The sequence below is a fragment of the Apteryx mantelli genome, chromosome 7, assembly GCF_036417845.1.
Source record: "Apteryx mantelli isolate bAptMan1 chromosome 7, bAptMan1.hap1, whole genome shotgun sequence".
In the NCBI taxonomy this organism is placed as follows: Eukaryota; Metazoa; Chordata; class Aves; order Apterygiformes; family Apterygidae; genus Apteryx; species Apteryx mantelli.
The window spans coordinates 2,882,615-2,903,064 of record NC_089984.1 but is presented as its reverse complement, the minus strand read 5'-3'; the positions used below and the strand labels follow the sequence as shown (position 1 = coordinate 2,903,064).

General features: G+C 56.5%; 3 protein-coding genes across 4 annotated transcripts; 2 read left to right on the top strand and 1 right to left on the bottom strand.

Annotated features, from left to right (window-relative positions):
• The first annotated feature begins 630 nt into the window (after positions 1-630).
• On the top strand, positions 631-3,998 carry ECHS1 (enoyl-CoA hydratase, short chain 1). The gene is made up of 8 exons (XM_067299483.1): positions 631-754; positions 1,426-1,623; positions 1,961-2,088; positions 2,256-2,355; positions 2,679-2,783; positions 2,898-3,017; positions 3,462-3,529; positions 3,614-3,998. The coding sequence occupies exons 1-8, from the start codon at positions 631-633 to the stop codon at positions 3,677-3,679; spliced, it is 909 nt and encodes a 302-aa protein (XP_067155584.1). The 3' UTR covers positions 3,680-3,998.
• A 776-nt stretch (positions 3,999-4,774) lies between these two features.
• LOC106495307 (proline-rich acidic protein 1-like) lies at positions 4,775-7,411 on the bottom strand. Its single transcript, XM_013955761.2, has 5 exons — positions 7,236-7,411; positions 6,715-6,769; positions 6,277-6,335; positions 5,161-5,264; positions 4,775-5,081 (listed from the first exon to the last, which is right to left on the bottom strand). The coding sequence occupies exons 1-5, from the start codon at positions 7,241-7,243 to the stop codon at positions 4,900-4,902; spliced, it is 408 nt and encodes a 135-aa protein (XP_013811215.1). The 5' UTR covers positions 7,244-7,411; the 3' UTR covers positions 4,775-4,899.
• A 1,168-nt stretch (positions 7,412-8,579) lies between these two features.
• Positions 8,580-19,577, top strand: CALY (calcyon neuron specific vesicular protein). Of its 2 annotated transcripts, XM_067299480.1 has the most exons (7): positions 8,612-8,627; positions 10,517-10,729; positions 10,979-11,275; positions 12,299-12,445; positions 14,288-14,407; positions 17,462-17,575; positions 18,414-19,577. In XM_067299480.1, exons 3-7 carry the CDS (start codon positions 11,231-11,233, stop codon positions 18,615-18,617), a joined length of 630 nt encoding a protein of 209 aa, XP_067155581.1. In that variant the 5' UTR covers positions 8,612-8,627; positions 10,517-10,729; positions 10,979-11,230; the 3' UTR covers positions 18,618-19,577. The 2 variants fall into 2 exon arrangements, with proteins under 2 accessions (XP_067155582.1, XP_067155581.1); XM_067299481.1 differs by lacking the exons at positions 10,517-10,729; positions 10,979-11,275 and having other exon boundaries at positions 8,580-8,627.
• The last annotated feature ends 873 nt before the right edge of the window (positions 19,578-20,450 follow it).

Genomic DNA, 20,450 nt, shown 5'->3' with positions numbered 1-20,450 from the left:
CCCCCAGTGTCCCTCTAGAGCAGCTCCAGGCCCTGCGATCAAACCTAGCAGGCCCTAGGCATTGTGCTAGGATATTTTATGGGGTGTTGCACAGCGAGCTGGGTGTTTAGGACACTGTTGCCAGCGTGCATCTTGGAGCTCAGCGGATGAGGATGTAAACGGGAATCCCACAATGGGAGAGGGAGAAGCTGCTGACCTGCCCCTCACAAGACTTCCATGCCCACTGTGTGGAGCAGATCGTGCATGCTGGCTAGCCTGCATCACGGCAGGCAGGCCCCCTTTCCACCCATCCAGCATCTCTCCTGGGGCTTTGGACCGCGAAGGGCCAGGAGCAAGGACGACCCCCGACCCGTGCGCTGGATCCTAGCCACTCCGGTCCCCGCTGCAAGACCCCACAGCCCAGGAAGTGCTTCCCCCCCCCCCGCAACCCCACGGTGGCACAGACGCCCCCCCGCCCGCACAGGGAGCTGATGCCCTGCTCGCACAGCATCGGCGGCCCGGCGCCGGCGCCGGTGCCCTCTCCGCGGAGCAACACGCGGGAGCGCGGCGCGGCCGAGGAGGGGGCGGGGCCTCCGCGGCCAATAGGCGCGGGGCGGGGCGGGGCGGGGCGGAGCTTCTCCGCGTTCCGCAATGGCCGCCGCGCTGCGCGCGCTCCTCCGCCCCGGCGCTGCTGCCGCCGCCGCCGCCGCGCGCCGCCGCGCGCTCCTCCCGCCGCCGCCCCGCCCCCGCCCCGGGGCGCGGGCCTGCAGCGCCGGTGAGCGGGGGGGCAGCGGGACGGGCCTGGGGGGCGGCGCCGCACCGTGCACCGGGATCCCAGAACCGTGCACAGGCCCTGGCACCGTGCACCGGGATCCAGCGCCCAGCAGGGGCCCTTGCACGGAACGATCATCGCGACCGGCGTTGTGCCGGGAACCGTCCCTGCAAGCAAAGGGTGCTGGTCCGAAGCCACCTGCTGCCGGCTGGTGACCTTTAGCAAAGTCCACTCTGAAGGTCGCCTTAAAATAGCGTGCCGCGGCGCCGCAGCTTTAAATTTCAGCTGCGCAACCTTTTGGGAATCTTCAGTAATTGTTAAATTAACACTCGATGTTAGATCGTCTGATAATCCGCCCCGGCTTTATGTTAGAAGATGCCTTTATTAGGATAGTCTAATCCTAAATCAGTGTTGAATCTATTAATAACCTTATCTAGTTCGTTATTACCTGGTAAATCCGATCATCTTAAATGCTAGTGTTTGATATTAAATCATTTCATAATTCTCATTCAAGTGAATAGTGGGAGGTTCACTTAGTTATCACGATAACCTCAAATTAGGAGATATTTGGGCAGTTTTTTATTGATCATATTCAACTAGTACCACGAGCTGCATTTACGCAGATCTTAAATCAGCCGCTGATTTTACCCTTGTCTTCTCGCTGGCCGCGGCAGGCGCCCCGTTCCAGTACATCGTGGTGCAGAAGAAGGGGGCGAAGCAGGACGTGGGCCTGATCCAGCTGAACCGGCCGCAGGCCCTCAACGCCCTCTGCGACGGGCTCATGCGGGAGATGAGGCAGGCGCTGGATGCCTTCGAGGGCGACCCGCAGGTGGGGGCCATCGTCATCACCGGCAGCGAGAAGGCCTTCGCAGGTAGCGTGGCCGCAGATCCCCTCGACCTTGCTGCCCCGGCACCGGAGCAAAGCTTGGGGCAGCCGCCGAGAAGGGCAAGGTGGTTTTATTTTCGACCGACGTGTTTTCTCGCTCTTCCCACTGCACCCACCAGCTCGCGCTCCACCAGAGTTGCTTAGGGCAGCACAGAGGATGTGCGATGCCCCACAGCACATCCTCATCACCTCTCCAGGGTCCTTCTTACCCATCTGAATTTTCTCTTAGGGATCTTTTTTTTTTTTTGCACGCCTTCAGCCCCGTGGGGATTCTTTTACAGCTCCAAACCACTGAGGGCATCTGACGGCGTCTCTCTTTGCAGCTGGTGCTGATATAAAGGAGATGCAGAACAAAACTTTCCAGCAGTGTTATGGCGGTGGCTTCCTCGCCGACTGGGACAGGGTGTCTACAGTCCGCAAACCAGTCATAGCGGCTGTGAATGGTTACGCGGTGAGTCTTGCATGGGCAGATTCCCCCAAAGGACCATGTTGTGTCCCCCTGTCCTAGTGCTGGTGTCCGCTCGGACGCTTGTTGCAGCTGCTTTGGCCCTGGTGTGCAGGGAACGTAGCAGCATGTGCGGGTTCCTGGCTCCTAACCCCCATCTCTCCTCTCCCAAGCTTGGCGGTGGGTGCGAGCTGGCCATGATGTGCGATATCATTTACGCCGGGGAGAAGGCACAGTTTGGACAGCCGGAAATCCTGCTGGGAACTATTCCAGGTAACCTCACAGAGGGGAAGCCCCCCCCACGCACTGCCCCATCTGCAAGGGGTAGAGCAGCACTGGGGCTCCGATGAGCCGTCCTGCTGATGGAGGTACAAGTCAGCACCCGGCCACGGCGTTAAAATGCCGTCAAGCCTGGCTTGTGTGGGCGATCTGGCCCAAGGTGGCACGTGGGGCTGACCGAAATGCCAGAGCGCTGGGGGTACAGCGCAGGGCTGGCCCGGCCACCTTCGCCCTGGCATCTTGAGCACCCACGGACTGGTGCGTGGCATCAGGGTCTATCTTTACGGAGCTGGTGGCTGTTCCTTAATTAACCGCAGGAGCTGGCGGGACGCAGAGGCTGACCAGGGCCGTAGGGAAGTCGCTCGCAATGGAAATGGTCCTCACTGGAGACAGGATCTCCGCACAGGAGGCGAAGGAAGCGGGTAGGAGCCCAGTCCATCTCCCCCGAGCCCCTAGCCCAGCAGCTACTGGGTGTCCAGGAGCTGCTGGGATGAGGGGAGCCATCTGCCCCAAAATCTCTCCTGTGTTCTTCCTAGGTCTTGTCAGCAAGATCTTCCCAGTGGAGAAGCTGCTGGAAGCGGCCATCAGCTGCGGGGAGAAGATTGCTGGCAATTCAAAGCTGGTGACAGCCATCGCAAAGGAGTCTGTCAATGCAGGTACAGGCTGGGCTGGGCAGATTTGGGGATGCTGAGGGCTTTGAGAGCAATGACCAATGCGTGCTGTGGCAGGTCCATGGCAAGCTTGGAAATACCCAACTCCCTAGGCTCACGGGCAGAGCTGGAGATGTTGGCACAAGTGCTGCAACACACACAAGTGTTGGACCATCGCTCACCATCCCAAAGATGCGTGGGGAGCACTGGTGCACGTGAATGCCTCAGGCATGTGCTGGGGAGCTTCCCAGCCACAAGCCGAGGGCTTGAGCTTGTCCAGCGGTGTCTCTGGGCACGTCAGTGTTTGAGGGGTCACCCATGATGGGCTCCTGCTTTGAGTCACTGAGAAGTGATGCAGCCAGGAGGATGAAGGGGTTTGGGTGTGGTTGGGACTTTTTCACCTGGGCTGGGCGTGCGCAATCTCCTCCCGACTTGTCTCCTGTTCCTCAGCCTTCGAGACAACGCTGGCGGAGGGGAACAGGACGGAGAAGAGACTCTTCTACGCCACATTTGCCACCGTGAGTATCTGGCTCACCCCATGAGCAGGGTGTGGGTGGGAGCAGGGCAGCTGCAGCACCCCGAGCTTCTCCCTCTCCTTGCAGGATGACCGGAGGGAAGGGATGACTGCATTCGTGGAGAAGCGGAAGGCAAAATTCACCGACAGCTGAGCTCTGCGGGGCCCGTGCATCCCTGGGGGGTCCTGGCCAGCACAGGACAGGGACAGCCGTCCCTTTTGTCCCCTCGGACACCAGCTGCCCAGCGGTCACCACAACACGCCTCCTTAACTGACCCACGTGCCTAATCAGGGGCAACTCTGCCCCTTCCTGGAGCGTCCCGGATTTGCCGCCCCACGGGAAAGGGGCATAGCTCCCCAGCACTGTGCCACGCAGAGGGGCTGGGGACCTGGCTGTGACTGATGCCTTTCCTTTGGTGAGATGATCTGAATCAGGGCTTGGCTTGTGATTGCTATTAAAAGGCTTTCCTGGTGCTGCTGGGAGGCTGGGCTTCCTTGCTGGTAGGTCGAGCAGGCCTAACTCCCTTGAGCTAGGGAGATTTGGGGGTTGGCCACTGACTGAACCCCTCGCTGTACTGCTCTCCCACTGAGGCCAGGCAGGAGTGGCCCCGTTGTGGTCTAGACTCCTGCGTCCCTGGTGAAGGACATCCTGCAGCACCTTCCTGGCCCGCTCGTGCCTGGCAGGAGTGCTCTCCATCCCTTGGCCGTTACCAGGGTCTTCACAGCAATGTACCCTTTGCCCATGGGATGGAGTTTTCCCAGACACTCTGGCCCTTGTCCAGTCTGGCATATGACTCATAAAGTGCTAAGCCAGAGCCCAGTGTTGGTCCAACATCCATGCAATGAGTTTGCCTGGCCTCAGCCCACCCTCCAGAGAGCTGGCAAGCAGGGATGGGTGATCCCTCAACATAAGCCGAAGTGAGGCCGGGGTGATGGGCTGAGTGGCCGCCAACCACGGCGGGGACTGTGGGGAAGAGAGTCCGTGTCCCCATCCCTTCTCCTCCTCTGTGGTCCCTGCGGCAGTTTGGCACCCCGGGCCATCGTCTTCCTCCCACCCCATTGGCTGGAGGCTCACAGCTACAGCAGGCTGCTCAGGGCCATGTGCAGGTGAGCCTGGGCAATCCCTGAGGGTGGAGATCCCCCAAATTTTGGGACCCTGTTACAGAGGATTGTCAGTGCTGCTGGGATGAGGCACGGTGATGCTGTACCTAGACAGGTTTCTAGCAGAAATGAAGAGCCTGCTGGGATGGGGAGCAGAGACAATGAGGTTTACTGAAGGCCAGGTAGGGAGATGAGAGATCTCCCTGAGGAAAACCAGGGCTGTGGTGAGAAGCTGGGGCAGCTCAGATCCCCCTTTTATTATCCCAGGCGGAGTCACATCTCCTCCTCTCGGCCGTGGTAGATATGGTCCCGGTCTTCTTCTGGGCCGCTCTGCACCCTGCGGGGCAGAGCCGGGGGCTGCACATGTGCTGCATCTTCAACTGCGTTGTCTTCAGGATGGCGAAGGTGATCGAGGTCCTCCTCAGGTCCTTCTATGACCTGGGCTCCAGGGGGGCCTGGAGGAGAGAGAGACCCATCATGGGGTGGGTACGCAGAGGGGGCCAGGCACAGGGGCAGACATTCCAGCACACTTACCTCTCCAGACTTGTGCATCACTGGAGAAGACCTTTATTCCTGGTTCAACATCTTCAGTTATCTCACCCTCTTCTGGAGGCTCAACAGCTTTTATGCCCAGGATGCTGGAAGGAGGAAACAAAAATAGCCGATTGCTGTCGTCTCCCTTTGCACATGGCTTGGTGCTCCTGCCAATGGAGCCAGCCCAGATCCGGCAAGCGCCCAGCAATGGGTGCTCTGCAAACCCGACCCTCAGCCGGGGCACCAGAGAAGGCACATGAACCGCTGCAGGTTGGGGGAGTCCCTACCCGCAGTGCTGTGTCCAGGTCTGACCCCGAGTGCGAGAGGAACATGGAGACCCTGGCAAGGCCTCCTGCAGGCTGCCAAGCTGGTCAGGAACTGGAGCACCTGACCCACGAGGAGATGGGAGGGAACTGGGCTTGTCAGGTCTGGCCATGGGGAGGCTGCAGGGGGTTCCGTGAGCAGCCCCTGCCTGCAGGATGGGCAGGGACAGAGAGGCCGGAGGGGGCCAAACCTGTCTGTGGCAACTTTGCCATGCGAAAGGCACAGATTTTGCAGAAAGGCAATTGCTGAGTGAGGCCTGATGAGCTCATTGCAAGGTGTTTCCAGTACCCATGCATCCCCTTTAACTGGTTTTGCCTTGCAGGGTAGGCTGTTAGGACTTAGTCTAAGTGATCCAGCTGGCCAATTTTGCCGCTTATCCTCAGAACAGGCTGGATCTGTACTAACTGATAAAACATCAGGGCTTGCTTTTCTTACAGACCTCCCCATGGAAAAGACAGGTACAACAGCAGCAGTGTTTTTACAGTGTGCTGCAAGCACAGGACAAATAGCCATAACTTCAAGCTCAGAGAATTTGGGTGATTTATGGGGAAAATGTGAGCTGGGAGCCCCTTATATTTTGGGGATACAAAGCAGTGAGAAAAATGTATTCCCCCTGAAATGCTTTGAGAATATGTTCTGGGCTTGGTTTTTGTTGGTTGGCTTGTACAAACCAGAGCTGCCCCCACTTCAAATTTGGTGTGCCTTCCCTTTTAAAAGTGGCACTAGGCCCCGATATGGCACCCAAAGGTGCAAGGAGAGGGGCTTGCCCGCCCTGGCTCCAGCGCCTCTTACATTTCCTTGATCGAATCCAGCCTGGTAGGCAGCTGCTTTCTCCTGCTGTTGCTCAGTGCCTGCAAGGAGACAGGTGAGGAAAGGTGAGGTTATGAGCTGGGCTCCTGGCCCCTCGAAGGAAGGCTGTGCTTCCTTCTCTCAGCCAGACTCTGTCCAAAACTGTCTCCCCCCTGCCCCGAGGATACGGACAATACATGATGCCAGTGGTGTGTTGCATGCCGGACCTCCCCATGCCCCGATGCAGGGTCCTGGGGTTGGTGCCTGAGTCTGCCGTGTTTGGGAGAGCCCAGAGCCACTCATCACACCAGTACCTTGAGAAGTCCTCGGGCCTCAAGCCCCCATGCCACTGGGTGCAAGCAGGCCAGGGGGCTGCCAGCCATGGGGTGCTGGGACACGGGGCTGGGCTGCAGAAACAGGAGGAGCTTGGTGCAACCTTACCTGGGTGCCCCCAGGGACTTGCAGGAGGAGAGCTGCGCCCACGAGGATGGCGAAGCTGCGGAGACACATGGCATTTGTTTTGGCAGAGGTCTGCAAAGCCACATAGGCAGTACCTGCACCCATAGTCCCTGTCTGTGCCCGCAGCGCCTGCCTGCGCCCGCTGTCCCCCAGTGCCAGGGCACGCCCAAGGCCGTGCTTCCCCCTAGGAGCCTAGTGTGCACTGCCAATGATCGATCCTTCTTGGGCCTCCCCGTTCCCAGAGCCCGGGGCTGGGTGCTGGGCCGGGAGGCAAGGCCCGGAAGCCCCTGTCCCAGCCCTGGCCGCTGCATGGATGGCATGGGAGCTCCGCTCCCTCGGACGTGGCTGCCCCCAGGCTGCCACGGGGCGCACCAGCACCTGCGTCCTGCAGAGCCGCCACCGTGGCCTTGCCAGCCCGCGGCGCCAGGGCGGCTGGGCCTGGTGCCCACGGGGGGCAGCAGGGACCCGTCTGGGCCCGCTCGGGGAAAGAGCCGAGGCCTTACCGGTTCATGGCTCAGCTGGCGGTGGACTCTGGCCCCGCGTGGCCGCGTGGAGGCTGCCCGTGGGCAAAGGGCAGTGCTGGGCGGGCAGGGCTGGCAGGGCAGCTGCCGCTGGGATGTGACCAAGCTTCACCCACCGCCATGGGGCGCCTCCGGGGCCATTAATCCTTCCTCTTGGCTTTCGAGCGGAAGATCAACGTTTATTGTAAACAATATTCCCCCGGCGAGCAGCCTGTCTCTTTTACTTACAAGATGCCCCCATAAATATTTTATGAACTGTGCTAACCAAAAAGGATAAATGCATTAACTTGAAAGCTTTAGGCCTTGATCAAAGCATACGATATGCTTTTGACCGCACTTCAAATGCCGCTCGAAACCCCAGGGTACCTGCACATAAGAATGTGTGGAGAAATCCCAGTTCCTGTTTAGGGCCTGTTTTAATATTTATATTAAAAGCTTGCAGGCTTAATGGTTGCGATTTTGAGAAAACGATCCGGCTTTCCGTTTGGGGGGGATTTCTCTGTGAAAGGAAGCTGCAGACTGGGAATGCGATGCTTGGATGCACCCCCGCCCTCCATAAAGCCAAACGGTGGTTTGGACTCAGCGCAGGCACCCGGCTGCATTTTGTGCGGTAAAGAGAGCATTTCTTCCCGAGTTTAACACAATTTTAGGTCAGTGACGCATTTTAAGGCTGTTCATGCAAACTTCTCATTAGTTCATGAATGAAATATGGGCCTCTCAAGGCTTACACTTCTGCTTTTAATAGGCCCTGAAGAGGCATCATTTCTTGCAACAACTTGTCCGGTGGCTTTTATTGTATCGGACGGTTAAGTTGAGGCTTTTCTTCTGGGGATATTTCACTGCCTCGGGGGGGGGGGGGGTGCGCTTTCTGATAAACGCGGCGAATAACTTTGCCTCAGCGGGGCAGTTAAAAAGAGAAACCCCACCACTGGCCATTGCCCCCCCGCCTCGTGTTTACACCCTCGGTGGCCCAGCGGCGAAGCCGAGCTCGGGTCGGAGCTGCGCACACGGCGTGGCACCGCGACCGCCGTAACGGCCGCGGCGCGCGCGCAGCCCCCTCAGAGCGCGGCGCGCTGGGGGGGAGGGGGGGGCGCGCGTGCACACGGCGCGTTAGTGCGAACGCCTTAACGGCCGCGGCGCGCGCAGCCCCCTCAGAGCGCGGCGCGCTGGAGGGGGGGAGGGGGCCGGGGCGCGCGTGCACACAGCACGGCACCGCGAACACCGTAACGCCTAACGGCCGCGGCGCGCGCAGCCCCCTCAGAGCGCGGCGCGCGCGGGGCGGGGCGAGGCGCGCGTGCGGCGTTGCCAGGCAACGGGGGCCGCGGCGCGGCGCGGCGTGGGGCGGGCGCAGCCCTGCAGGCAGCGCGGCGGCGGGTGAGTGTGGGCCGCTCCGCGCCCCGGGAGGGGGCTCCGCGGGGAGGGCACGGGGGGGGCTCCGACCCGTCGCCCGCCCAGGCTGGGCGAGACTCCCCACAGCGGCCGCTCCCCGCCCACTGCGGCACCGCCGCCTCCCGGGGGCCGCCGTCCCCCTCAGGGCGCCCTGGGCGCTGCGGAGCTGCCGCTGGCGAGGGGCCCTTGGGGTCACACGCGGGAAGGGAGGGTGCATTGGGGAGGGGGGAGGCTGCATGGCCGCGTTGACGGCGATGGGTGTGAGAGGATCCAGCCAAAGCCCACCCGCCCCGGGTGGGGAGAGAGGCCCTGAGGCTGGCTGCCGGCTGATTCATCCCTCAAAGGACTCAAGCCTCCTCTCTCTGCAGAAATAAGGCTCTCAACTCCAAGCCTTGCCTGAAAGCGGGTGTAGGCACCCTCTGCGCTGCCGGGAGACGGTGCTGCTGTGGGGCTGGACGATGGGTGGTGGGCTGCAGGAAGGGACACCCCTGCGGGGCTGGGGAGCTGTCGCGGCTGCCTCAGGAAGGTTGTCGGGAAGGTGATAACTGCAAACACACGTGCCAAAGTCCTTTCGGAGGAGACATGCTTACCAAGGTGGCTCCTCTTGGGGCTGGGGAGTGACAGGGGTGCTCTTTTTCACCCTCAGAGCTGCGTGGCGGGCTTGTCTTGAACAGCAAGCTGGTTCAGCACCAGCCAAAGCAAACCCACGTGAAAACGTCCTGGGACGCTGGTACAGCGATGCCTGCCTTTGTGTCGCTTCATATAAGCGGCCTCAGCAGGTTTGCTGGCAGGGTGGAAACCGAGGCTGGCTTTCCGCTCGTGACAGTTGTGCGCCATTTGAAAGCCTTGTTGCCAAAGTAAGGGTGCTAGAAAACACAGGGCACCTTCGACTCAGGTTTTAGGCAAGGGATCAAATATTGTCAGAGCTGAGATCCTCCACTCTAGCACTGGATCCCATACTGCCTAAGGCTCTCAGTATTTTACCGGGTGTCGTGGAGCAATTTTAAGTAAAGTCATGGAAAAGTGTCTTTTAGCTCTAAACAAGGAGCTCTGTTAGAATAAGGCATCCAGAATAAAGGGAGAGACCAGTTTGCTTTGCTTCTGGTCTATCTTTCCCAATTTGAAGAGCTAGATCATTGGTCATAGCATAAAGCGATCCTGCAGATTGCTGAGCAGGTCTGTGTTTTCTCAGGAGCAGCAAAGCCAAAGCTCCCACCTCTCTTGGCTTTCCCACAGGCCTGTGTGCTTCTGGTTTAGGCCCCAGTTCGACAAGGTTAGGATGGATTCCTTTATTTTGAAGTCTGCCGGTAGCTCTCCTGGTTGTAGAGCAAAGCTTGAAAAAAATCAAGCAGATCCTGATGATCCCAGAGCAGGTCTGGCAGGGTGGGCTGGTCCGTGCATTCCCTCCAGGGCTGTGTTGAGCAGCTAGGGAGGGTGGTCTTTGCAGCAGGGTATGCTGTACATTCGTTCCTGATCCTGTGCACCAAAAGCCTAAGCAGATTCCCGGCTTCATCGGGGAGTCCTCAGAGGCTGTCCTGGCAATCTCGCATCCCTCACAGCTTGCTGCAGGGACCTAATACGTGCTGCATCCCCCATTGCTGGTCTTGCTGCGTGAGTGTGGGCTGTGTGCCCACGCTCAATTGCCTGGAGACAGAGCTGGTTTTCCCAGCACGTGTTTTTGCGGGAGTTGCTGGGGAGGAGATCCTGTCTTCAGTCATCTTCCTTCTCATTTGAGGAGACTCAGCAGGATATAGTGTCTGTTGTGCCTGTATTTACATGCTGTGATGATGGCGACTTGCTGTCTGCTGATGTCTAATGGTCTTAGGCTGGTCCATCTTCCTCTGCACCATGCAGCTTAAGGGGATATTTTGCAGTCCTTGTAGATGGGCATCAGATCCCTCATGGAGGTGAAAACATCCTGCACAGAAACAAGGAATAGGAAGAACCCCTAGCCTGCCATGGTGCCGGCTCCCTCTAACCCTTCCGGGTTACAGCAGTGCCTGGGGAGCCAGATGGGGTTGCTGTATGTCCATGCCACCATCGGAGAGCAATGGGAGAGATGAAATGGATGCTGCAGCCAAGTGAAGGTGAGGATAAGCTGCAAGCCAATGCGGTCGGGAATGCCTCCATCCTGGTTCTGCGCAGGCAATGGACCTGTTGTGACTTCTCTGACCAGCAGCTTGGGGCTCTTAGGCCCCACCAGTGGAGCCTGGGGAGCCCAGGCCATCTTTGATGATGCTGATAGCCAGATCCGAGCAGGGCAAAGCTGGCACAGGTACTTTGGCCAGATATGCCTGCCACTCTGCAAGTTGGTCGTTTTCTTTGTCTTGTTCCAGTCTCATCCTTGAACAGTTTCCTGTCATCACACGGTCTCATGTGGCTCTTCTGCAACAGAAACCTTCTGCGCAGAGGATAATGAATGAATTTAATGCTTTCAGTCACAAAACCATATGCCGATCCATTTTTTCCCTAGGAGATAGGCTTTGGAAGTGTATGTTTTACAACACCAGGGCAGTCTAAATTCTTCCCCATTGTCTCGTGCACAAGACAAAGCTTCTCGCTTGGCTCAGGAGTGGATCCTTCATTGCATGGGGAGAGACACCCCAAAAGAAGGCCCCAGTCCATGTGTCCCGGTAGGTTTTACTTGTCGTTTCCTCTGCCTTTGCCATGGGAAGGGTGTTGATGCACGGTTGTGTGTGCCGTTGGCATGCAGCTCCATGCTGGTGAACACAAATGCACAAACTGCAGCTTTTGAACCTGCAGTTTCTGTGAGGAAAAACTGCTCCCTGAGAAGTCAGCAAAGAGGACTGTGGTTCTTGGCAGAGTGAATCCCTTGTGAGACTTAATCCCAGCCTGGGAAAGGACTTTTCCATCCAGTAGAAATGTTGAATCTGAGGATCAGGATTGTCCTCTGCTTTGACCCTCAGGTACAGCAGGTTGTCTCTGATTGAGGCAGAAAATTTGAGAGGAGAAGAGGGGACTGCTTATAAAACTGATTGTCTTTTTCTTTAGCTTGATGTTTTTCCTCTTTCTTCTTTTTTTTTTCATAAAATCTTTGCTGCAAGCCACAGCTCTGACTCCCCTGGGGAAAGATCCCCAGGGCTCTCAGGATTTAAACTTGTGTCTTCCCATAGTAGCATGCTGTTAGACAGCCTGTCTGCCCTCTGTGGCCATGCGGTGATGGGAACGGGTATGTTAAGCACTGCCTTTCGTGGAGGAGACTGCCTGCAAGGCCGGATGGAGGCAAGGTCCCAGCACCAGCTCCACAGTTCAAATGCTCAGGGACCTGAGTGTTGTTTAGGGACGTGCACAAGGGACAGGCCAAGAGCAAGGTACTCAGACATATGGAGAAGGAAGTGTGGTGTTTCAGGCACCCCTCTGTAGTTCAGCATCGCAGGTGGAGCTGGAGCATTTCAGTTCAGCCCAGGAATTGTGCCTTCCTCTGGTCCAGTTCAGAGTGTGCAGGTCTGAGCTCTGGGCAAGTGGCTGAGGGTTTGCGCAGTGTTTTTCCACCTGGCACCCTGGTATTGGTCCTGGAGGGCTCTCTTCTGGGCTGGGCCGAGCCACAAGTGCACCAGGCCTTGGGAAGCCTGCTGGGTCTTGCTGTGGGTTGCAAGGATCGGAGCAGGTGAGTCATGTCCCTCCTTCTGTCGCAGCACCGGACGTGGGCCATGGTGAAGCTGGGGGCCAACGTCTCCGAGAAGCCTGAAAAGGAGCAATATGGAGGTGGTGATGACTTCGATAATGTTCCCTTAATAACCCCGCTGGATGCCAGCCAGCTGCAGCAGCCCTTCCCAGACAAGGTAGACACAAGCTGTGCCCTGAGATGGCTAGTATGCTTCATCAGTGTTAGCTTTGCTTGGCCACAGAGTGGTGGGGTGGCTTCTTCCTTCCAGTTCCTGCTAGACCATGCTGATACAGATGTGCTCAGGTCATGTCTCGCACCGCTCTGCAGTCTTGTGCAGTACACAGGAACCTCTCCTGGGCTGGCAGGAAAGGGGAAACCAGTTTTCATCAGTTAAAGATCCCTGTTCTCAAGGGAATGTGAATATTGTTTTCTAGATTCCCTTGGGAATGGATGCATGTGTGTGCATGCACATGTTCTTTGTGTATGTGCAAGCCATGTATTTATGTGTTGGTCTATGTCTGCATGTGTATGCTTTTTGCTGCATACATTTGCAGGCGCTGTGTGCTCACTGTACATATCCGATGCGTGTGTGTGCTTTACATGTGTGCAGGCATGTGTGGTACACATCTGCTGTGCATGTGCGTGGCACGTGTCATGCGTGCATGATTGTGTGCGTATATGTGCCACATATAGGTGCAGGTGTTTACCGTGCTTTTGTGTGCATTTGCTGTGCCTGTGTTATGCGCGCCCCAGATTTGTGTATGGTGTACATTTGTGTGTGCATGTGTGTGATTTGTGTGCAGGTATGTGCTGTACATCTGTGTGTATGCATGTATTGTGCTTGTGGGTATCTTGTGCCATGTATGTTTGCTTGCCTGCACATGCGTGCATGTACTGAGCATATGTTCCTGCTGTGCACATTTGCAGGTGTATTATGCCACTGTGTGCACGTGTATTATGCCAGTGCGTGCATGCATGTGCTGTGCTCGTCCTGTGCACACCTTAGTGCTGCGTTTGCCTGTACATGTGCTGTGTGTTTGTTTGCAGGTGGGTGCATGCCTGTGTATGTGCGTGCGGGATGTGGCATTAGCGAGAGAGACTTCACTGGTTCCCTAGGGCAAAGCGGGGTCTCTGTTGAGGCAATCTGACCTCTCTGCACCACTGAGGCCAGAATCACCCTGTAGCGCTCTCTGCTCCCAGGTTTGCAGGCATATGGGGAAGTGCTAGGTGGTTTCCTCGATGCACCCTCAGTGAGGGAGCAGAACTGAGACCTGTGATTTGTTGCTGCTGCAGGCAGCACTGGCGTTTGGTCCTCCCTTCAGAGCAATTCCCTTCTGCTAAGCAGATGTGTTGCTGGTCAGTCTAAGTCAGTGTGTGCAGGACAGAGCGGTGCTTCTACCTGATCCATCTGCAGGCTGCTGACATGGGCTGGGAGCAATGACCTCATGTTTGGGAGGACACACTGGTCAGGGAAGCAGGAGATCCTATGCAGTCAGCATACCCAGACTAGCTAGGCTTCATCTCTGCAGTACCGCGCCCTTATGCCTGATGGCTTCCGTCTAATGTGAAGAGTGGGGACACACAGCCTGCTTTTCAGTCCCCTTTGTGCAAAGGCCACAGTCAGCATCCTGCTGTCGTAACCACTGTCCAGAGCTCCACAGGCACCTCTGGCTCCCCTGTCACTCTAACAAATTTTCGCGGGCAGTCCCGCTTCCTGCAGGTTGCAATTCTGCAGCCTCTGCACCATGCAGTGTTACTGCAGCCCTGCCAACCCTGCCTGAACCTGGGGTCAGACATTACTCCACAGTTTTGGGGGTGCAATGTGGATTGCAGGGGACAGGATCAGTGCACGCTAGAACAGTGCTGGGAACTTGCCACTTGGACCTCCAGGTCCATCCCCAGAGGATGTAAGGCTAGGCACATCTGACAAGTGCATGTCATTCTATCAGTCACTGCTGGGTAACTCTACCTTTTCCTGCCTGGCAGTGATGTTTCTCACTAGTTTTCCCTTTTTCAGATGATTGTCAAGACCCGGACAGAATATAAGCTCCAGCAGCAGCAGCAGAGGAAGTTATACATCCCAGGGATTAAAAAGCTGAATGTAAACCTCTATGATGAAGTATCAGAAAAAGTCAAGGTAATTCACATCCCTCTCTGCACCCACAAGTGCTTCCTCCACAGGTGTTGACAACAAAAGGATTTTTCCTTGCATAGGGATGCTGATACATGGCAAATCTGCTGCTACCCATGAAGCCACAGCCTTCTTCCAGCAAGGAGAAGGGCCAGCGTCCCATCAGCACTGGCAGTTGCTTGTGGGTGCTGGAAAATAAGCCACTGAGCTGAAATGGGGAAAGGATCTGCACTGCAATCCAGGACAGAGATATTTCCTGGCACATGCATGTGTCTCGACAGGCAGGTGGAGATTTCAGCCCCAGGTTGGGCAGGGAGGGCAGCTACAGCTGCAAGATGTCCTTGTGAAGGGGCAGGAAGGCTTACTGGCTCTGCGGGGAGGAGAACATCCTGGGAAGGGGATGTGAGATCAGTCAGAGACAGAGGGTACAGGAGCAGAACGTGTCCCCACGACCCCAGTCTGGAAGGATGGCAGCGCAGAGGGAGATCCCAAGCAGCATTGCGCTCTGTGCAGCGGAGTCTGCTCTGCCATGCGCCCTTCTTGGCCGACAGGCTTTTGGTGTAGTCGATTCAGGGAGTGCAGTCAGATCTGCTGGCTGTACATGTGCAGAACGAGATTTTGCTCTGTTTCCTAATGTCTTCCTGATGAGCTGGTCTCGCTGCGCTGGCTCACCCAGCAGCCTCTGCTCTCTTGATAGGGGAGGTGCAGGCGCCAGTGTCCTGTCAGCCCTGATTAGTGCAGCCTGGGTAATTGATAGGACCAATTAGCCCAGAGTCCTCCCTTCCCTGCTCATTCCTTTCATGTCTGCTGCCTCTTTGCACCCTGATCTGTTCAGAGCAAAGCCCTTTCGGCTCCCCCTTGGCTGAACTTCCACCTCTTGAGTTTTCTTCACCTGTACTTTTTGCTTGTGCACATGGCTCATTCTCCCTCTTCTCAGCATCCTTGGGGCATGTGTTCTGTCCCATCCATTCACCCACCAAACATGAATAACAGACAAATCCCTTTTGCCAAGGTTGCTGCCTGCTGTGAATTTACGATCACAGCCAGGCTCAGGGTGGAGGCACCCCTGGCTGGGGGTCTTTGATCTGACCCCAGCTCACAGTAGGACCAACGTCACAGCTACAGCAGGTTGCTCAGGGCTGCATCCGGGCAAGTCTGAGCAATCCCTGAGGATGGAGATCCCCCATCACTCAGGACCATGTCCTAGAGGGCAGCACTCACATGGGGAAGGATGGTTTCCTTAGGCCAGCCGAGATTTCCAATGTTGCAGCTTGTGCTGACGCCCCTGGTGTTTTCGCTGTGCCCCCGTGAACAGAGTCCGGCCCGATCGTCTCTGCAACCCCTCTGGGTAGCAAAAGATGCAGTTGGATTCCCCTTCGCCTTCTTTCCTCCCCCCTGAACAAGCCCACCTCCCGCAGCCTGTCCTCGTACACCCTGTCCTCCAGCCCCATCATCGTTGTGGCCCTGCATGGGACTCATTCCAGTTTTTGGATGTCTGTCTTGTAGTGGGGACCCCAAACAGGACACAATATCCAGATGTGGCCTCAACCGAGCTGAGCAGAGGGAATAACCCCTTCCCTGGGCTTGCTGGCTCTGCTCTTACTATCCCAGCCCTGGAGGGCGCTGGCTGTCCCTGCCACGAGGGCACACTGCTGACTGTTCCCTGTTTTGCTTGAGGACCACCCCCAGCCCTTGCCTGCAGGCTTCTGGTTGGCAGAGCCAGCAGTGATCACTGCTCTCCTGGGATTTTATTTGGGAAAGGCTGGCATTTCCTGTGCATGGTGCAAGCAGATCTGAATTGCCTGCAGCTGCCAGCAGCACCTGGGGCAAACAGTGAGGCTTGGCCGCAGGGTACAGGCAGGAACCTCCTCTCGTTGCTCAGGCCAGAACTGGGGGATTACAAAGCACCTGGATGAGGGGTTTTGCCAGGATGCCGGCAGTGGAGAGGCCTGCCTGGGACTTTGCCACCCTGCCTGGCAGAGTGGGACTGCAGGCTCCCACTGCTCCAAGTCAGGCCGAGACTGCACATTTTGTGGCACCAGAAATAGCTGCTGTGCCACTTGCATTTCATGGCCCAAGTCATGTTCAAAATGACAGCCTCAGCTTGCAGAGCCAGCCCAGGCAGGACAGGCAAAGAGCTCTTTCCAAGGCTGCTGTTCTGATGTCCCCTGGATGCAGGCTGAGCCCAGCACCTTGCAGGTTGCTAACCTCCCTGCATTGCTGGCAGTGGGAGAGAAGCCAGGTCGAGGAAAAATGTTGCCGTATACTGAGGCAGTATTACCTGTCCCTTTTTTAGAGACCAGCATGGCAGCCTCCTGTTCCTGACCTGCTCCTCTGGAAAGGGAGACAGCCTCAGAGGGCTCCCTCTGCTTTGAACTCCTCTTGCCAAGCCAACCCCGAGCTGCTGGCCAACATCTGGCCAGAACTGCTCACATCATGGCCCTTACAGCCATCACAGTTTGTGCTAAGCCATGTGCTGCTGCAATGATGTGACCCTGTCCCCACCAAGGGCAAGGCGACACTTGGGCATCCGGAGCCTCATTTTGCCTAGGGACTGGCTCGTGGATTGACCCCACCTTAGGGTGCTTTGCCTGTACCTGAAGTAATGCTGCCAAAGGATGCTCAGGTCCCTCCTGGTCTTCACATTGGTTTGAACAAGGAGTGGGAATTGTTGCCCGTTTTCCTGCCCCAACCGTCAGGCCTGGAACATCCATACCAACGCAATTTGGACAGCAGCGAGGATGGCTTAGCTTTCTGGGGTAGAATATGCCCTCATGTCCCCTGTGTGTGCTGCCACTCATGTAGGCAGAGGAAACTGAGCAAAAGCTGGATGACTCTAGCAAGGTATACAGTGATCATCACAGCCAAGAGTCAAGAGATCTGAGCTAGTTATATATTTGGATGTGCGAGGTACAGAATGATTTGAGCCAGACAGGGTAGCATGCAGAAGGGATAGCCCAGAGCTCATGTGCTGTGCTTGCAGCTGGATCAATTCCCCCCATCTCCTCCCATCTTGTGCCTGACCGCACTCCTGGACTCCCTTTCTTTCTGTCCCCGCAGCTGACTGGGCTCATTCTCGTCACGATGGCATTCCTCGCCTGCCTCCTCATGCTTGTCATGTACAAGGCCTTGTGGTATGATCAACTGAGCTGCCCTGAGGGCTTCGTGTTCAAGGTAAGGTGGGCGCATGGTCCTGGGGGCTGATGAACTCTTTCCGACAGCCCTGTTTGAATAATGCCATTCCGACCCCAGCCTGCTAGCTTGGAGGGATTCAGACTGCTCCTTTCAGGACTGCTGCAGCTTCTGCACAGGCAGCCCCAAACCCAGTCCTTTTTCCTGAATGACATTTGTCGAGGCTGTGACATAAGCAGGACAGAGAGCTGGACCCAGCCTTACTAGATCAAACTCCATGCCACCTTCCCCCTTTGTTGGGACATCTCTGCCCATGGAGAAAGAGCTGCAGGCCCCAGCAAACACTCCATCTGCAAAGACCCCCTTGAGGAGGAGTGATGGGAGAGTGGTGGGCCTCGCACTTTCTCCTGTGGGCACCATGAACTGCCCCAACCCCACAGCTGAACTGGGGAGGGAGCACTCGGCCTGTTAAGGGTGGGCAGACACAGCCTGGAGAGGAGTGTGGACCCTCAGTGGCCTTGAGATGCTGCTTGCTCCTCTGCTGGGACCACAGGAGAGGGAGGAAATCCTGGGATCTCACCAAGGGTAGCCAGGTCTTACCTGGCCTTGTTGAGCCTGCAGGGGCGTGGATGTCCTTGCTGTTGGGGATACTGCCAGTTGGAGGTGGGAACCAGCCTGGTCACCTCATGGTGCTGGTGGATGTGGTAGGTGAGGATGAGCGATGGATGTTCCCAGAGTCATCACAGGAGAACACAAAGGCTGAGCTGGGCCCCAGGGCACCCACAAAGTGCTCATGCCAGGGCCACTTGGGTGCAAGGTGGCTTCAGGCGGTTGGGCTCTTCCTACCTGCCTCCTCCTGCTTTCCTCTTCTTCTCCCCAGCACAAGCACTGCAGCCCAGCAGTCCTGGAGATGTACTACTCGGAGCAGGAGACAGGACCTCAGGGAAGTCTCTACATGGCCATCAACCACTTTAGCCAAGGCAAGAAGAGCATCCCGGATCTGCCATCCCCGTGGATGCCGGTGGTCAGTGCCCTGAAGGAGGCTGAGAATGTCAAAGAAGTGGCAGGAGGCCATCAGGAGTAGGGCAGGGGTCCAGCGCACGTGCCAGCTGTTGCTCCATGGGACGTAACTCTGTCAACACCAGTTCCGTTTCCAAAACCAAGCAAGCAAAATACAGTCCTGAGTGGGCATGGGGCTGGAACAAAGGGTTTATTGTGTCCTGCGGGATCTCTTTATTCCCCACCCTTCTCCCATCAGTTGGAACAACATTGTCCAAATGGTTATTGCCTACATTTTCCCTGTCTGTGTCTGTAGCTGCCAGAAGGCAGGATCGCACCGTAAAAACCCTCTGCTGCTCCTGGTTTTCAGCTTCTCCATGGACCATTTGAATTGATTGAATTGTGGCCCTCCCTTGCCAAGTGCCAGGGCTGCCTGTGTCAGACAGCCACTTTCAGCTGTGAGCACCAGGAGGGCTGTTAATTCATCAGAAGCATTGCTTCAGTTTTGGTTCTTCTCTTTGGGGCATTGCAGCTGCTGGTTGTCCAAGACAAGGAGAGGGGAGATGCAAGCTCTGAGAAGGCCAGGAGAACAGCAGCCCTTTGCAGCTCAGCCTGTTGATGCTGCTGTCTAGTGACAGCAGACGTTAACATGTCCTGCATTTTACTTTGAGAGCTTTAGAAATCTCATTTACACTTTGCTGATCTAATTTGAAAAAGCCATTGTGAATTGCAAGGCTAAAATTGACTCCATTTACTTCCAGTGCTTCTGGGTAGGACCTTGTCTTTTTTTATTTGACACCTTAAAGCGTGTTTGCTGTGGCTGTCATGCAATCATGCTCCCTACACCTGGCTAGACCTTGTGTTTGCCCCTCTGCATTTCAGCCGCTGCAGTGACGCAATGGTGCTTTTCCCCAACCATGTATTTCTCTAGAAATTGTGATCCTTGCCTCAAGGTGAGCTCTGGCAGGTTTTTTGAAGAGCCAAAATGAATGTGATGATGGGCAGCTTTTCTGTAAGCAACAATAAATGTGTGCTCTTGTCCCAACTCACTTGTCTTTTTGCCAGGTGTATTCCCATGACCTGTATTCCCGTTAGCACTACCGGCTCCTTCCAGCAGAGCACATCTGCTTGCTGATCTCAGCCTCTGGGGGAGCACAGTGCAGCTGCTGATCCTGTCCACCTTCAGGACCAGGGCACTTTGGCTCTTGCTCAAGATGTTGCTATGCCTGCTGTGGTCCCACAACCCTGTGTCCCTTGGTGAGTCGTTGCAGCTTGAATGCAGACAGATGTGCTCAGTTCCTGGCATCACAGTGGTTATATGCTTCAAGGCCTTGCTCTTTTGGGGAGGGATCGTGCCCGTACAGCAGGTGAGGAAGCAGAGACACAGGAGATGACATGATCTCCTGGGAAAAGCCCCAGTGCCCTCTGTGAAGTCTCACTATCCCCTTGGACCTGTGTGCTGGTACCTGGAGTGCTTTTCTGCCTTGCCCAAAGAAGACACCTGTGTTGCTGCATATGCACAGATTTGGGGTCCCTTTCCCAGGTGTTTGCGTGTTTACTGCCCCTGGGAATGGCCCCACGAAAAGCTCTCTCAGAGCTGTGTCCGTGGGCTGCAGGATTGCCTCTCACCATGGCTTTGGGACAGGAGGGGGACAAAGGGACCATGCCATCACACCAGAGTAGCACAGAGCACTGTGCCTGTACATCACAGCCAAGGGCAATGTCCTGCAGTGCTTGGCAAAGCTGCATGCCAGATCAGCTTTCCCGGAGTCACCCAGCCCTGCATGTGGAGGAATTGCTCAGGGAAACCTCAAGGCATCTTGGGAAAAAAATTACTGAGTATTCAGAAATGGCTGGAGGTGTTTCAGAGGCTCGGTGTCTTTTCCACCATCAGCGGAGCTGTTTCCCTGCACACCAG

Bases quoted from the DNA above. Each gene is read 5' to 3' on its own strand.
- CALY (XM_067299480.1), top strand. From the start codon at position 11,231: ATGGGGAGAGACACCCCAAAAGAAGGCCCCAGTCCATGTGTCCCG. The intron at 14,408-17,461 runs GTAATTCACATC...CTGTCCCCGCAG, and splicing joins AAGTATCAGAAAAAGTCAAG to CTGACTGGGCTCATTCTCGT. The intron at 17,576-18,413 runs GTAAGGTGGGCG...TCTTCTCCCCAG, and splicing joins CTGAGGGCTTCGTGTTCAAG to CACAAGCACTGCAGCCCAGC.
- ECHS1 (XM_067299483.1), top strand. From the start codon at position 631: ATGGCCGCCGCGCTGCGCGCGCTCCTCCGCCCCGGCGCTGCTGCCGCC. The intron at 3,018-3,461 runs GTACAGGCTGGG...CCTGTTCCTCAG, and splicing joins AAAGGAGTCTGTCAATGCAG to CCTTCGAGACAACGCTGGCG. The intron at 3,530-3,613 runs GTGAGTATCTGG...CTCTCCTTGCAG, and splicing joins TCTACGCCACATTTGCCACC to GATGACCGGAGGGAAGGGAT.
- LOC106495307 (XM_013955761.2), bottom strand. The intron at 6,336-6,714 runs GTAAGGTTGCAC...GTCTCCTTGCAG, and splicing joins AAGTCCCTGGGGGCACCCAG to GCACTGAGCAACAGCAGGAG. The intron at 5,265-6,276 runs GTAAGAGGCGCT...TCCTCCTTCCAG, and splicing joins CTGGATTCGATCAAGGAAAT to CATCCTGGGCATAAAAGCTG.